The sequence below is a fragment of the Tenrec ecaudatus genome, chromosome 4 (genome assembly GCF_050624435.1).
Source record: "Tenrec ecaudatus isolate mTenEca1 chromosome 4, mTenEca1.hap1, whole genome shotgun sequence".
NCBI lineage: Eukaryota > Metazoa > Chordata > Mammalia > Afrosoricida > Tenrecidae > Tenrec > Tenrec ecaudatus.
The window spans coordinates 204,242,323-204,255,572 of NC_134533.1; the positions used below are offsets into that span (position 1 = coordinate 204,242,323).

General features: G+C 52.4%; 1 protein-coding gene across 1 annotated transcript; it reads left to right on the forward strand.

Annotated features, from left to right (window-relative positions):
* The first annotated feature begins 12,567 nt into the window (after nucleotides 1-12,567).
* Nucleotides 12,568-13,011, forward strand: LOC142447304 (IQ domain-containing protein F5-like). Its single transcript, XM_075549001.1, has one exon. The coding sequence runs from the start codon at nucleotides 12,568-12,570 to the stop codon at nucleotides 13,009-13,011; it is 444 nt and encodes a 147-aa protein (XP_075405116.1).
* Nucleotides 13,012-13,250: the final 239 nt, after the last annotated feature.

Consider the following 13,250-nt stretch of genomic DNA (forward strand, 5'->3'; position numbering starts at 1 on the left):
TCCCCAGTGAGTGCTGGACCTGCCGCGTGAGGGCACATAGCAGTCAGCAGCGTCAGGGGCGGTGCATGGCTCTGAAATCAGTAGAAAAGACATCAATGACCGCTTCGTGAATTTACATGTATCTGTGCACAGGGGCCACGCGATCCTTCCCCGTTTCGTTTGCATTTTAGTTTGTGTGCTGCCGATTTCCTTTCTCTGGAGGCACCCATTCTGGATGTTCTATGTACCACGGGGAATCACCGATACGCAGCCTTGTGTGTCTGCCTTACTTCACTGATCATGTTTTCAAGGTTCATGCATGATGTAGCACGTATCCGGGTTTATCTTGTATGGCTGCACTGTGGATGCACTGTGGATGCACATTCCGTGTGTGTGTGTGTGTGTGTGTGTGGATACACTGTGGCTGCACATTCCGTGTGTGGATACACTGGCTGCACATTCCGTGTGTGGATACACCGTGGCTGCACATTCCGTGTGTGGATACACTGTGGCTGCACATTCTGTGTGTGGATACACTGTGGCTGTATATTATGTGTGTGTATACACTGTGACTGCTTATTCCATGTGTGGATACACCGTGGCTGCACATTCCGTGTGTGGATACACCGTGGCTGTATATTCCATGTGTGGATACACCGTGGCTGCACATTCCGTGTGTGGATACACCGTGGCTGCACATTCCGTGTGTGGATACACTGTGGCTGCACATTCCGTGTGTGGATACACTGGCTGCACATTCCGTGTGTGGATACACCGTGGCTGCACATTCCGTGTGTGGATACACCGTGGCTGCACATTCCGTGTGTGGATACACTGTGGCTGCACATTCCATGTGTGGGTTATTTGTCTGTTCATCAGTTGGGGTGCAGTTGGATCGTTTCCGCTTTCTCTGGGCTATTATGAGCAATACGCTGTGGGTATTTGTGTTCAAGTTTTGTCAACAGCCGTCTAGAAGTGAAAACGCGGGGTCACCTGGCAATTCTACCTTTAACTTTTAACAGTGGAGTTCCATGTGATCATCACACCAGCAACAGAGGAAGGGTCCACATTCTCTGTGTCCTAGAGAGTGCAAAGTGGTCTCCCCTTCTGGCCTGGATTCTTGTTTCTCTAAAGACTAATAATATCCGACATCGTCCCCCATGCTTGTTGGCCCTGTGAGTCTCTTCTTTGGAGACCTATCTATTCGTTTTCTAATTAGACTATTTGTATTTTTGTTGTTGAGTTGTAAGAATTCTCTGCTCTTGATATTAAAACGATCTGTTCCTGATATAAAAATTCTCTGTTCTTGATATTAACGCAGACTGATGCATGACACAGACTTCCTCCCTTCTGCCTCGCCCCCCACATGATATCCTTTGAAACACGGACATTTAAATTTGTATGGAGCCTATTGTATCTGTTTGTTTATTAGTTAATTAATTCCTCATGCTTTTGGGGTCATCTCTAAGAATATGTTTGCCAAGTCAAAAGTTCTGAAGATGCCCCCTTCTTTCGTCTTGCTCCCCGAGTCTGGCTTAGTCTGTGCACTGTGAGGTAAGAGCCCTGATTCGTTTCTGGGGTTTTTTTTTCCGTCACTGGCTCGAGAGACTGCTCTTTGTCTCGCTGAGTGCTCCTTGTCAAAAGTAGCACGCCACAGGACAGTTTCTGGACTCTCGTTCTAGTCCATTGATCCGTCTGTCTCTCCTCGTGGTTGTATCGCACTGTCTGTCTTCCTGCAGCTTTGCAGTGTGGGTTCGAAGTCCAGTGATGAGCCCCACTTTGTGTGTGTGTTTGGGGGTATTTTTGAGATCGTCAGGTACTCTTGATCACTGGTCAGCTTGTTCGTTTGGACTAAAGATGCTGTGGAATGTGGGTGGGGTGCTCTGCGCTTGCACGCGGCTCTGGGAAGTGCTGCCATCCTGACGACAGGAACTCTCCCGTGCTCCTGCTACTGAACTCTCTCAACAAGGACCCTTTGCTCTCTCTCCTGGTTGCCAGTGCTTATTAAATTTGGCCACAGTATCAAGTGCAACGCTGACAACTTCGTAGGATCCCCCCAACATGCACGCTTCCGTTCCACTTTCTCATAATGACTGCAGCACAAAGTTGGGGGGGGGGGACACTTTTCCTCTGACTTCCTCTTCTCAAACAAAGTACACTTCCCATTATCCTGGCTAATTCTCAAACCCGGAGTTTGATGGAATGTGTTTACAACCGGCAAGAGCATCGCCTGGCTGCCCTTCGTGAGCCATTCATGTGGTGACTGCGGCAGAGCCTCCACCGAGATGACAAGAAGAGACGCCTCCCAGGTGTGTGTTAGCGACCCCTGAAGGAGCCAGGTGGCCTGGGGTCACCTGCTGGAGGGCCCGCTCGACCTGTCCTGCAGGGCCACGGTGGCAGTGAGTGTGAGCTTTGGAACGGGGACCCCATGTACGGCAGATCCTTCCTCTGATGGATCATGGATGGGGCAGTTGTGATTTGTAGGGTTCTCATTTCTTTTCAGAACTAGATCACCAGACCTATTTACTGAAACCGATTATTCAGCCTCAAAGCAAACACCTAGTCTCTGACAGATAGTGTGAGGTGCATTAGCTGGGGATCCAATCCAGATTTCCCACCTGGCTACAGCCATGCCCCTGGCCCCAGTGGTGGGCACTCGGCATAGTTTTGGCTGCGTGGTACTGTCATATTTCTGACCCAAGTTTGGGGACTTCACCCGTGTCTGTCTTAATGGGAAACAATCTGCCTCCCACTGGCTGCTGACGCACAGTGAGTCCCCATGGGTTCAATGGGAGTAGAAAGCCCAGTCTTTCTCCTGGAGAGCTGTTGGTGTTTTGAACTGCCGACCATGAGGGTCGCAGCCCAGCACATCAGCACTGCACCGCCAGGGCCCCACTGCTAGAGGATGAGCAGGCCAGTCTCTCCAGTTCCCACCCGCTGGCTGCTGACACAGACCTGTGGCTGGGCCTGGCCCGTCGAATGGCCCTGCGAAGGAGTTCCATCCTGGAAACAGGACTTCTGCGGAAGCAGGGAGAGGGAGCTTTCCTGGTGCAGCCGAAGGAGCCCTTGGTGTGGGCTGCCGTTCCGGACATGCGCTGCTCTCGGACCTGCCTGCTTTCCTCGCCTGGCCCTGGGCTCCGAGCGACCTGGTGGCTCCTGCACAGAGTCTCACCACATTTATTTTCTATTGCATGGAAGACACGTTGTCCATCTTGTCCACAGTTAAGAACCAGGACCGGCCAGTGTACTTGTGTCTCTGGGACACGTCCTCTCTGTTGAGCGATTGCGTGATGTCACCGTTGGTGTCTGGATCTGAGTTGGTAAATCAGACAGGCCCCCACCTCTCTGTGCACGGTCCCAATCGCATTTCAGTCCCAAGTGGAGGTGCTGTTGCATTTATTTAATTTTACTTGTTCTTAGGAATTCAGGGAAGGCTTAGAGAACAGAGCATCCGTTTGGCCTTCAGCTATTCATATATGTTCTGTTTTCCTTCATGTACCCCGACCGAGGGCCCCCCATTTCCTGTTCCCATTCCTTCTTTGACTTTAGGTGAACGCTGCCCTCTTGATCTTCACTGGGTTGTAGTTATTCTAATGGGTGGTGGTGGTGGTGGTGAGTTCAGTTCCTGACCTGGGAGACCCCCTGGGGTCTGTCATGACTCGGGCCTCCGGCCACATTTCTCCCACTCTTTCCCGGAACTTGCATGTGGTCCTGGCAATTCTGATCTCAGGGCAGTAGAGGAGGAGGATGGCAGGCTCTGTCAGCCCGTTGGTCTCCTTCGTCCTTTCCTCCGGGTGGAGGGAGACCAAGGTGCCGCCAGAGAGAGCGAGAGCCGGCTCCTTGGCAGGTTTCTGTAGGAAGGACCCTCCAAAATAGAAGGACAGGGACCGAGTGGCCTGTGCGCATTTCCGTCTCGATGGCAATAATCAGACTGCGAGTGAGTGAGGACTTTGCCGGCGTCCATTCCGCTCAGCGACATAGATCCTGCCTGTGTGTCCCCCTGGACAAGCCGACCGCGTGCTGATCCGTCCCGGATCTGCAGACTTCACCGTGTCAGGAAGGGGGGGGGCCAAGATCGCGAGTCCCTTCATCTCCCAGCAGTTTCTTTTTCTGTACCCCCGCCCCCCACCCCCCGGTGTTTCTGTTGGGTGGCAGCTCTCCCTTCTTCTGCTGGATTGTTTGGAGATGGCCTGGCTTAGCCGGTGGTCTTCCCGTGGGCCTGCAGTGGCTCTTTCCCTTTGAGCGCGTTTGGTCTGGTTTGGTCTCCGTGGCCGTCGGGGCTGAGAACACCCTCATGAAGCTCGGACATGCAGAAGGGTGGGGCAGGGGCCAGGGGAGGGGTCTCTACCAATAGACACTCAGGGTTCGGCTGTGTCAAGAGGCTCTCTGGGACTTGGCCGGCAAACCCCACGCCGCATCCCCCAAGGACCATCAGGTAGCCTATGAATGAACCAAAATGGGGTTGCGTTTGTATATGGCTGACAAATGGACCTGGACTCGAGCAAACCTTTTGGGTCGATGTATGACCAGAAAATGATATTCCCAGAGGTTCACGTGTGCGTCTGACGGGGTTCTGATGAGGGAGCCGCAGCCCTTTGGGATGGATCCAAATAGAGAGGGGACTTAGCCAACCCTTGCAAAGCAACCTCCCAGAAAGCCTCTGCCAAGGCGTGTTCATTCGACTGGCGGAGAGCACCCCCTAGGGGCCGGAAAGAATTAGCACCCCGATTTCTCCAGACTCCTTGGGTCTTGGGGCCCCAGCGACCCTCTCTGAGCCAGAGTCCCACTACGCTCCCGAGGGCTTCCCTCAGCTGGCTTTTCAGGTGGTTGCCGGTGGGTAGATTCGAACTGCCAACCCTTTAACCACTCAGGATGCCAGCCGCAGGACAGTCCAGGTTTCTGTTTCTTCAGGAATCTCTTCAGCACACCTACCCATGGCGGCCAGGGTTGGCATTGTTAAAACCAGGCAAGGTGACCCAGAAACCCCTTTGCTGTGGTGTGAGTCTGGGTGGACCAGAGAAACAGATTCATAGACATGCGTATGTGTGTAAGAGAGAGCTTTATATAAAGAGCAATTGCACAGTAAGAAAACAGCCCAGCCCAGGCCAGTCCAAGTCCATAATTCTGATATTAGCCCATATGTCCAGTAGCAGTCTATAAATTCCTCTTCAGACTCACACAACACCTGCAATGATGCCAAATACAGGAGGGCCACAGGCCTGTGGGTGGGAAGTCTTGTGGCAGTAGAGGCATCTCAGCACTGGCAGGGGTCTCCATATGGTTCCTTCAGCTCCAAGGCTCTGACTGCCATCGGCCTGTCTCCATGTGGCTTGTCAACAAGAATGTCTCGCAGGGACTGAGCATAGAGAGTGTGTCTCCCACCTCTAAGGAGGAAATACAGGAGTTCCCAGAATCCTCAGGAGAAGGCCAGGCCCACCCAGATGCCTCATTGGCTATGACTTGATTGGCAGGCTAGACTCCACCCCTTCACTTTAATCCTCTCAAATTGACAGATGATTGTATAGCTACCACACTTGTTTACAGTGGTCACAAGTGGCCAGTTGTCCCAGGCCACAGAAAGCACGTTTCTCTGTTGGTCTGTCTCCCTCACCACACGGTGACCTCCGTGCGCATTGAGGCCTTGCCCGTCTTTGCCTTGACAGATGCCAAATGCCTCTCCCGGCACCCGGGACCCAGTGGCACATAGTAAGGGCCCAGCAATAGCTGAGCACCCGGAGGGCCCTTTGCACAAAAGCACTGCCTTTGGTGTTGCTCAGGACCCACCGCCGCAGCTGAGCGCAGTGGACAGTGCAGGGCACGCGTCTGTCCATGCGCAGTGGGTCGGAGTGGCCTGGGCTAAGTCACCGGTGGGATCTGATTAAAATGCTTGGACCAAATCCATTTGCTCAATATTTATGGAGCACCCAGTCAGGGCCATGCACTGCTGCAGGGGACGGACCCCAGGGTGAGCAAGGCAGGCAGGACCCCGACCTGTAAGGTGTGGTTTGAACCCACCAGCAGCACCACGGGAGAAATACAGCCTCAGACACCACAGGGCGGCTCTATTCTGTCCTGCAGGGTCTCTGTGCATCAGAACTGCCTTAGCAGCAGTGAGTTTGGCTTCTTGTCTGTCTGATTGTTCAGTATGTGGTAATCCTTGCTACGGAGGAAGCTCAAGCAGGGAAGAGGAAAAGGTCTTACTGGGCCGGTGTGGCAGTTACGTCATCTGGTGTCAATTTGGGACTTGAAGGGATTAAGAGTGAAGGGGTGGAGTCTAGCCTGTCAATCAAGATATAACCAATGAGGCCTCTGTGTGGGTGTGGCCTTCTCCTGAGGGAAATCTGGCATTTCCTCTTTGGAGGCGGGTCTCTCTCTCTCTCTCTCTCTCTCTCTCTCTCTCTCTCTCTCTCTCTCTCTCGGCTCACTCCCTTGGAGACTCTACTGACAAGGCTGACTCCCTGTGAGACATGACTAGACGTTATGGACAATGAGCCTGATGGAGCCTGAGGAGCCACGTGGAGACCCCTGCCAGAGCTGAGGTGCTTCCACCACCACTGGGTCCACAAGACTTCCCACCCACTGGCCTGTGATCCTCCTGCACTCGGCATCATTGGGTGTGTTGCATGAGTCTGAAGAGGACTTTATAGATTGGTATTGGATATATGGGCTAATATCGGACTGATGGACTTGATCTGCCCTGGGCAGGGACGTTTTCTCAATGTTCAACTTCTCTTGTACATAAACTCTTTCTTACACACATATGCGTGTCTGTGGATTTGTTTCTCTCGCCCATTGCGGTTTTATCTGGGTGACCTCAGAAAGGCTTCGCAGGAAGACTACGGAGGCCCGAGCGGCACCCACAGAGTCAGGAGGACGGAGAAGTAGGACTGGAGTGAGAAAGCTCAATTAGGAGATGTGGCATTAGACTGTGCCATCCTAGAGAACATGGTGGAGAGTTTTCCCAGGAAGAATCTTACCACAAGGGCAAACCCAGACCTTTCCCCCGACAAACACACCACACACACACACACACGCTTCCAAAGATGACCCCTGCTCGCCCTTTTGGAGGATCACTTCCCAAGAAAGAGTCAGGTCACGAGCAGGAACGGAAACCTCCTCAGGGCCTGTCATTGCCCACCTGCCAGGAGGTGGGGGCTCTTCTAGGGTGGCACAAGGGACACAAAGCCACAGAGAAAGGGCTGCTACAAGGTCGCAGAAACCTCGGTTAAACCAGAAACACCGAAATGTGAGCGGTGTTCCTCCACATGCCCTCCACCTCGTACGACATGCTGTGGACGGAGGGCGGTGCCTCCACCTCTCTGACTCTCCGCTGCCCTCCACGCTGACTGCTTAAAGCAGTGCTTCTCAACCTGCGGGTCCAGACCCCTTTGGGGGCCCAACGACCCTTTCACAGGGGTCGCCCGATTCATAACAGAAACAAAATGACAGTGATGAAGTAGCAACGAAAATAATTTTTTAGGGGTGGGGGATCAGCACCACATGAGGACCTGTATGAAAGGGTCACAGCAGGAGGGAGGTTGAGAACCACTGGCTTAGTGGCTGCTGGGCACAGTGCTGACAGGCCCCCAACAGGTAGGCTGCCCCATCAGAGGGGTGAGGGATATTGACAAGGGAAAGGCAAGTCCTGGGGTGGGGTGGGGGTGGAAGGGAGCAGACACGCTCGGGAGAACACAGTGCACACCTGTGGGTAGAAGGGGCAAGGACCGACCTCCAAGTGTGCGTATGTGTGTATGTGGGGGCGGGTGACTAACAATACCTACAAGGACCTAAGTGGGAAGCATCCCTGGTAATATGCACTGAATAAGCCAGATTGGCCCACATTTCTGGACTCACGCTGGGGAGCCCAGCCAGGTACCACAGCACCCCGGGGCACGGGGTCCTGGATCGTCAAGGCCCCCACTCGCTCCAAAGGCTGCACCAGAGGCCCCCCCCCCCCGATGTGGGCTAGGTGAGCTGGGCTCTCCTCAGACACACCTGTAACCCGGGGACTTAGACTGAGCGTTCGTGGTGTTTGAGGAAGCAGACAACGGCCGTGCCAAGCTCATCGACTGTCCGTAGGCAGGCAATCATTGACTTACAGCATCGATGCCCTAGAGGCTGTATGAAGATGCATATTATAACGTCAAACCTGTGACTGGCATCCTCGGTGAATACTGTAAATTTCCCCTGACAGCCAACCCCCATTGTTTGTGTAAATAGCATCCAGCCAAGAAAATATTTATTTTGTGCAATGTGAATGCTTCAGGTATTTTGATATATCATTGGCCCACATTGGCTCCCTCTCCCTCTCTCAACATGTTTCAATAATTAGTACCAGGGGTTAATCAATGACACTATCAACAAAAAGTCTTTATGCTCCAGGGAGATGATCGAGAAGACGCTCTACTGTAGATTCACAGGAAGTCTCTAAAGGGAGCCAAAGACAGATTAAAAACAAACAAACAAAAACCCAACATAGGTCCAGGAATGGGCTGTGGGCTCACACTAAAACCTAGATCCCATTTAAGAACAAGTAGTTCTTACATCATGGCCCTGTGTGATACTCACTCTCAGGAAGGGGACACGGAGGATATAGGGGCTTGAGGTGTCGACAGGATCAGGTGTCAGATCCAAAACAAACAATAGTCTCGATGTGAAGGAGAGGGGTCAGAGTGGAGACCCAAAGCCCATCTGTAGACAATTGGACATCCCCTCACGGAAGGGACGAGTTAGCCAGGGTGCAATATAGCACTGATGAAACACACAACATTCCTCTAGTTCTTCGTGCTTCCTCCCCCCACTACCATGACCCCAGTTCTACCTCACAACTCTGACTAGACCAGAGCAGGTGCACTGGTACAGATAAGAGCTCTGGAGACACGGAATCCAGGACAGAGAAGCCCCTCAGGAACAGTAGCAGGAGTAGCGATACCAGGAGGGGAGGGGTGGGAGGAGGGCAGAGGAGGAAGGAGGAACTGATAGTCCCCCCCCACCGAGGGGGACGAATAACAGACATGCAGGTGCAGGGGCCCAGCAGACGGTGTAAGATATGAAAAGATATAAATAAATGTATAATGTATTAAGGGTTCGTGAGGGTGGGAGGATGGGGAGGGAGGGAAAAAAGAGGAGCTGATATCAGAAGGTTCAACTAAAAAGATAATATGTTTTGAAAATGATGATGGCAACCTATCACAAGTTCGCGTGATAGAATCAATTAATGGATTGTTACACTATCTGTGAGAGCCCCCAATAAAATGTTTAAAAGAAGAGGAAAGGGGGAACCGATCACAAGAACCTACATATAACCTCTTACCTGGGGGACGGACAACAGAAAAGTGGGTGAAGGGAGACGTCAGACAGTGTAAGATAAGACATGACAAAATAATAATAATTTATAAATTATCAAGGTTTCATGAGGGAGGGGCCAGGGAAGGAGAAAATGAGAAGATGATGTCAAGGGCTCAAGTAGAAAGCAAATGTTTTGAGAATGATGATGGCAACAAATGTATAAATGTGCTTGACACAATGGATGGATGGATGGTGATAAGAGTTGTATGAGCCCCAGTAAAATGTTGGTTTGTTTTTTTTTAAAGTACCTTTAAGATTTCTCTTGAAGTACAGAACTGTCTGTGATGGATAACATCACACCCACAGAGAAGACCAGTGACTACAACTATTATTCAAATCTAGGCACTAACCACTAAACCTAATGATAAAGAAATTGATGGGGGAAAACATAAACTGTTCTAAAATTGATTGTGGTGAAGATTGTACAACTCTCCCTGATATGATTCAATCCTATTGAATTATAGAATATATAAAGTGCCAATAAAACTTTTAAAAAGATATGAAAGGAAGAAATAAAAAGATTTCCATTTAAAAAATCGAAGGATTCTATTAACACCTTCAGTCTGAAATCAATCAGTCACATGAAATTAAGATGCACTGATAATTACTGGTGACTGGAGTGTGAAGTCTGACAACGCAAGAGGAAGGAAACACGACCTTGGTGGAAGAAATGAAGCTGCAGATCGCATGATAGGATTTTTCCGGATCAACAACTTCTTCATGCAAATTTCTTTTCAACAACATCCGTGGAGGCGAGACATGTGGCCTTGCCTGATGAAGCACACCGGAATCAAATCGACACACCTGTGGGAGGAGGCGGTGGGGAAGCCCAATGCCGCAGCCCAAATGAGGCCAACTGAGGAACGCACTATCAACCGCTCACCTGCAGATGAAGGTTGACGCTGAAGAACATGAAGACAAGCCCATGAGAAGCAACGTACTGCCTTGAGACTATTCCATCTGAATTTAGAAACCATCTCGAGATGGGGTTTGATGCACGGAACACAAACGAGAGAGACGCCTGGATGAGCTGTGGGGAGGAGTCAAGAACACCCTAATGAAAAGGCAAGAGGCAATTAGAGAGAGCGGGAAGAGAGGAACGACAAAAGCGGGGGCAGGGGCTACTCTGAAGCTTGCTCTTGAATGTAGTCACGACAGCAAATTGGCTAACTGATGGAATAAAAGAACGAGGCGAACATTGTCGAGGGAAGCTTGGGAGGCAAAGTAAAGGGTTACAGGAACGTGTGCCGAGACCTGGAGTTAAACAAACTCGAGGGAAGGACACCCACGCTGAAAGCTGAAGGGAGACTTCAAGCCTACCGTCGCAATATTGAAGGATTCTGAGGACAAAATCAAACAAAGGCCTTCAGCGGTGTAGACCATAGCCATACCAAACCATGGACAGCCGTCAGAAAAATGGAAATTCCAGAACACCGCATTGTGTTCACGTGGAACCTGTACGTGGATCCAGAGGCAGTTGTCTGACCAGGACGAAGGCGCACTGCGTTGTTTAAAATCGGGAAACGTGCGTCTGGGTGGTACCCTCTGACCATGCTTATCCAGTCTGTGTGCTGGGCGAGTCGCCAGAGAAGCTGGGCTACGTAAAGGAGGCAGCAACATGGGGATCAGAGGCAGGCTTATTCACAACATTGACTGCTGGAAATGAGGAGGACTTGGAGCCCTTGCTGATGAAGGTCAAGGCTTGCAGCCTCCAGAGTAGATGATGGTTCAATGTAACCAAGACCCAATGCTCGCCACCGGGCGAGGATGGATGGGAAAGCTGGACGCTGCCAGGGCTTTATCTTGGTTCCGTGCACAGTTCCTGCTCATGGAAGCTGCAGTCAGGAGACCCCACGGGGCAGGGCATTGGGCAAACCTGCCGTACCAGCACTCTGTAGAGTGTTGAACAGCAAGAATTCTACTTTGAGGACTAAGGTGCGCCTGACTCAGTTGAGGCATGGGAAAGCTGGGCACTGGATAGGGAAGGCAGAAGAAGAGTCGGTGCCTTTGAATGATGGGAAGACTATCGAAGGCACCGTGGACTGTCCAAAGAACAGACACATCTGTCCAGCTGTACTTGATGGCCAGAACAAAGAAGCTTGAACACCTTTTAATGAAGTAAGTCTGCGCAGGCAACCAGTGGAGGTGATGGAGGGTGAAAATGTGTGGCTGGTTCTGCGGGTTCAGAGTGAGGTGAACTTACAGGATGTCAAAGGGCAAGGAGGAGTTGGCTGCAGGCTGCATGGTTTTGTGACATGGAGGCCACCTGTACACATACCAACAGGTCAGTGTCCCTAGGGTCCTGCCTTCATGGGCAAATTCTGGACAATTTTGGGGGGCAGGGGGGACAGGAAAGAATGGACAAAGCCTTCCTGGTGGATGTCGACTGAGGGGCAAGCAGCCTGCTGCCTAAATCATAAACTGCCCTTATGACATCACGGCCCCTCTCCTCCTCCCCTCTCCTCACCGGAGCCAGGGCAGCAGAGCAGACCTGGGGGCAATGGAACCATCTGGCCCCTAAACATGGGCAATTTAGGGGACTACCCACCCAGAGGGATTTGAACCATCCATCCCCAAGCCATGGGCAATAAACAAAACGTAAGCGACAGCCAGTCCACCCAAAGTAGCAGGAGGAGGAGGAGGAGGAGGGACGATTTCCACAGTGGACCCAGCATGTGTATCTAGGTCTAGAGTCTCTGAGGAGCCAGGAGGCTGAGCGGGGGAAACTTGGCACCAAACTGTAGAGTAAACAATCCCCCCCTAAATTCACTCTCCCTCATCTCTGACGACAGAAAGGGGCAAACTCCAGTGAAACATCAGAAACATCCCAAAGCCTTAAAAAGTCTAAAAAACCTAAAGAGAAAAAAACCAGGAAAAGAAAGAAGAAAAAGGAGGCAACCCCACCCCCTTCGTCAAAGGTCGGTGAGGGACGCCCTTGGGTTGGGAAGGGGAGCCTGACTTGACTTTCCAGGTCAACGCCAGGGTCATGAACTGTGTGGGCCAGAGAAACGTCACGCAAGGGTGCGGCAGGAGAGGCAAGCAGGCTGTGCACCGGGTGGGGCGTGGGTGAAGCCGCACGTGGCAGGGGCCCGCTTGAGCTCCTGGCTCCAGTGCCGGCCCTCGCAACTTTCAGAGGACTGGGCGGTTGTGGACAGGGGGTGAGAGTCCCTTCCTGGGTCCCTGGGGGATGAGGGGGGCTGGCAGCATTTCCTGAGTGCCCTCTCTTGCCCCCTGCAACCCATGCAGAGCAAAGAGGAAACCCTGAGGAGAGAGAGGGGAGCCATTCAGATCCAGGCCTGGTGGCGCGGCACCCTGGTACGCAGGATCCTCCTGCACGCGGCACTCAGGACCTACATCATCCAGTGCTGGTGGCGGCATGTGCTGGCCAGGATGCTGGCCAAGAGGCGGCATGACGCCCTGGAGCACTACGCCCGGCAAGAGCAAGCCATCGTGAAAGTGCAGGCGTGTTTCCGCATGTGGCGCATCCGCAGGCGTTACTGCCGCCTGCTCAACGCCGTCCGCATCATCCAGGTCTACTGGCGCTGGCGCAACTGCCACACGCGGGGCTTCATCCAGGGCCGCTATGAGCTCAAGGCGAACCTTCTGAATCTGCAACTGGAAATCCTGTTGGGGTCTCAGGCTTACCGGGTGACACAATGCATACCTCTTCCAATAAAGGAGTGACCAGGTCTGCTGTCACCTCCGTGTCTCCAGGCCTCTCTGTCGGCGTCCCCCGCCCCCCATCACCTATCCCCGCAGGAGGTTCTTGTCGGAACCAAGGATGGCAGAGTGGGGCCCACAGTCAGCTCTGAGCACGCAGCAGGGCCCACGTGGAAGACTCGGAGTGAGCCGGGCGGGGAGAGCAGGACTGTGATTAACTGGCTGTGCCGGAGCCCCTGAGGGGGGCAGATGGGTCAATGCCC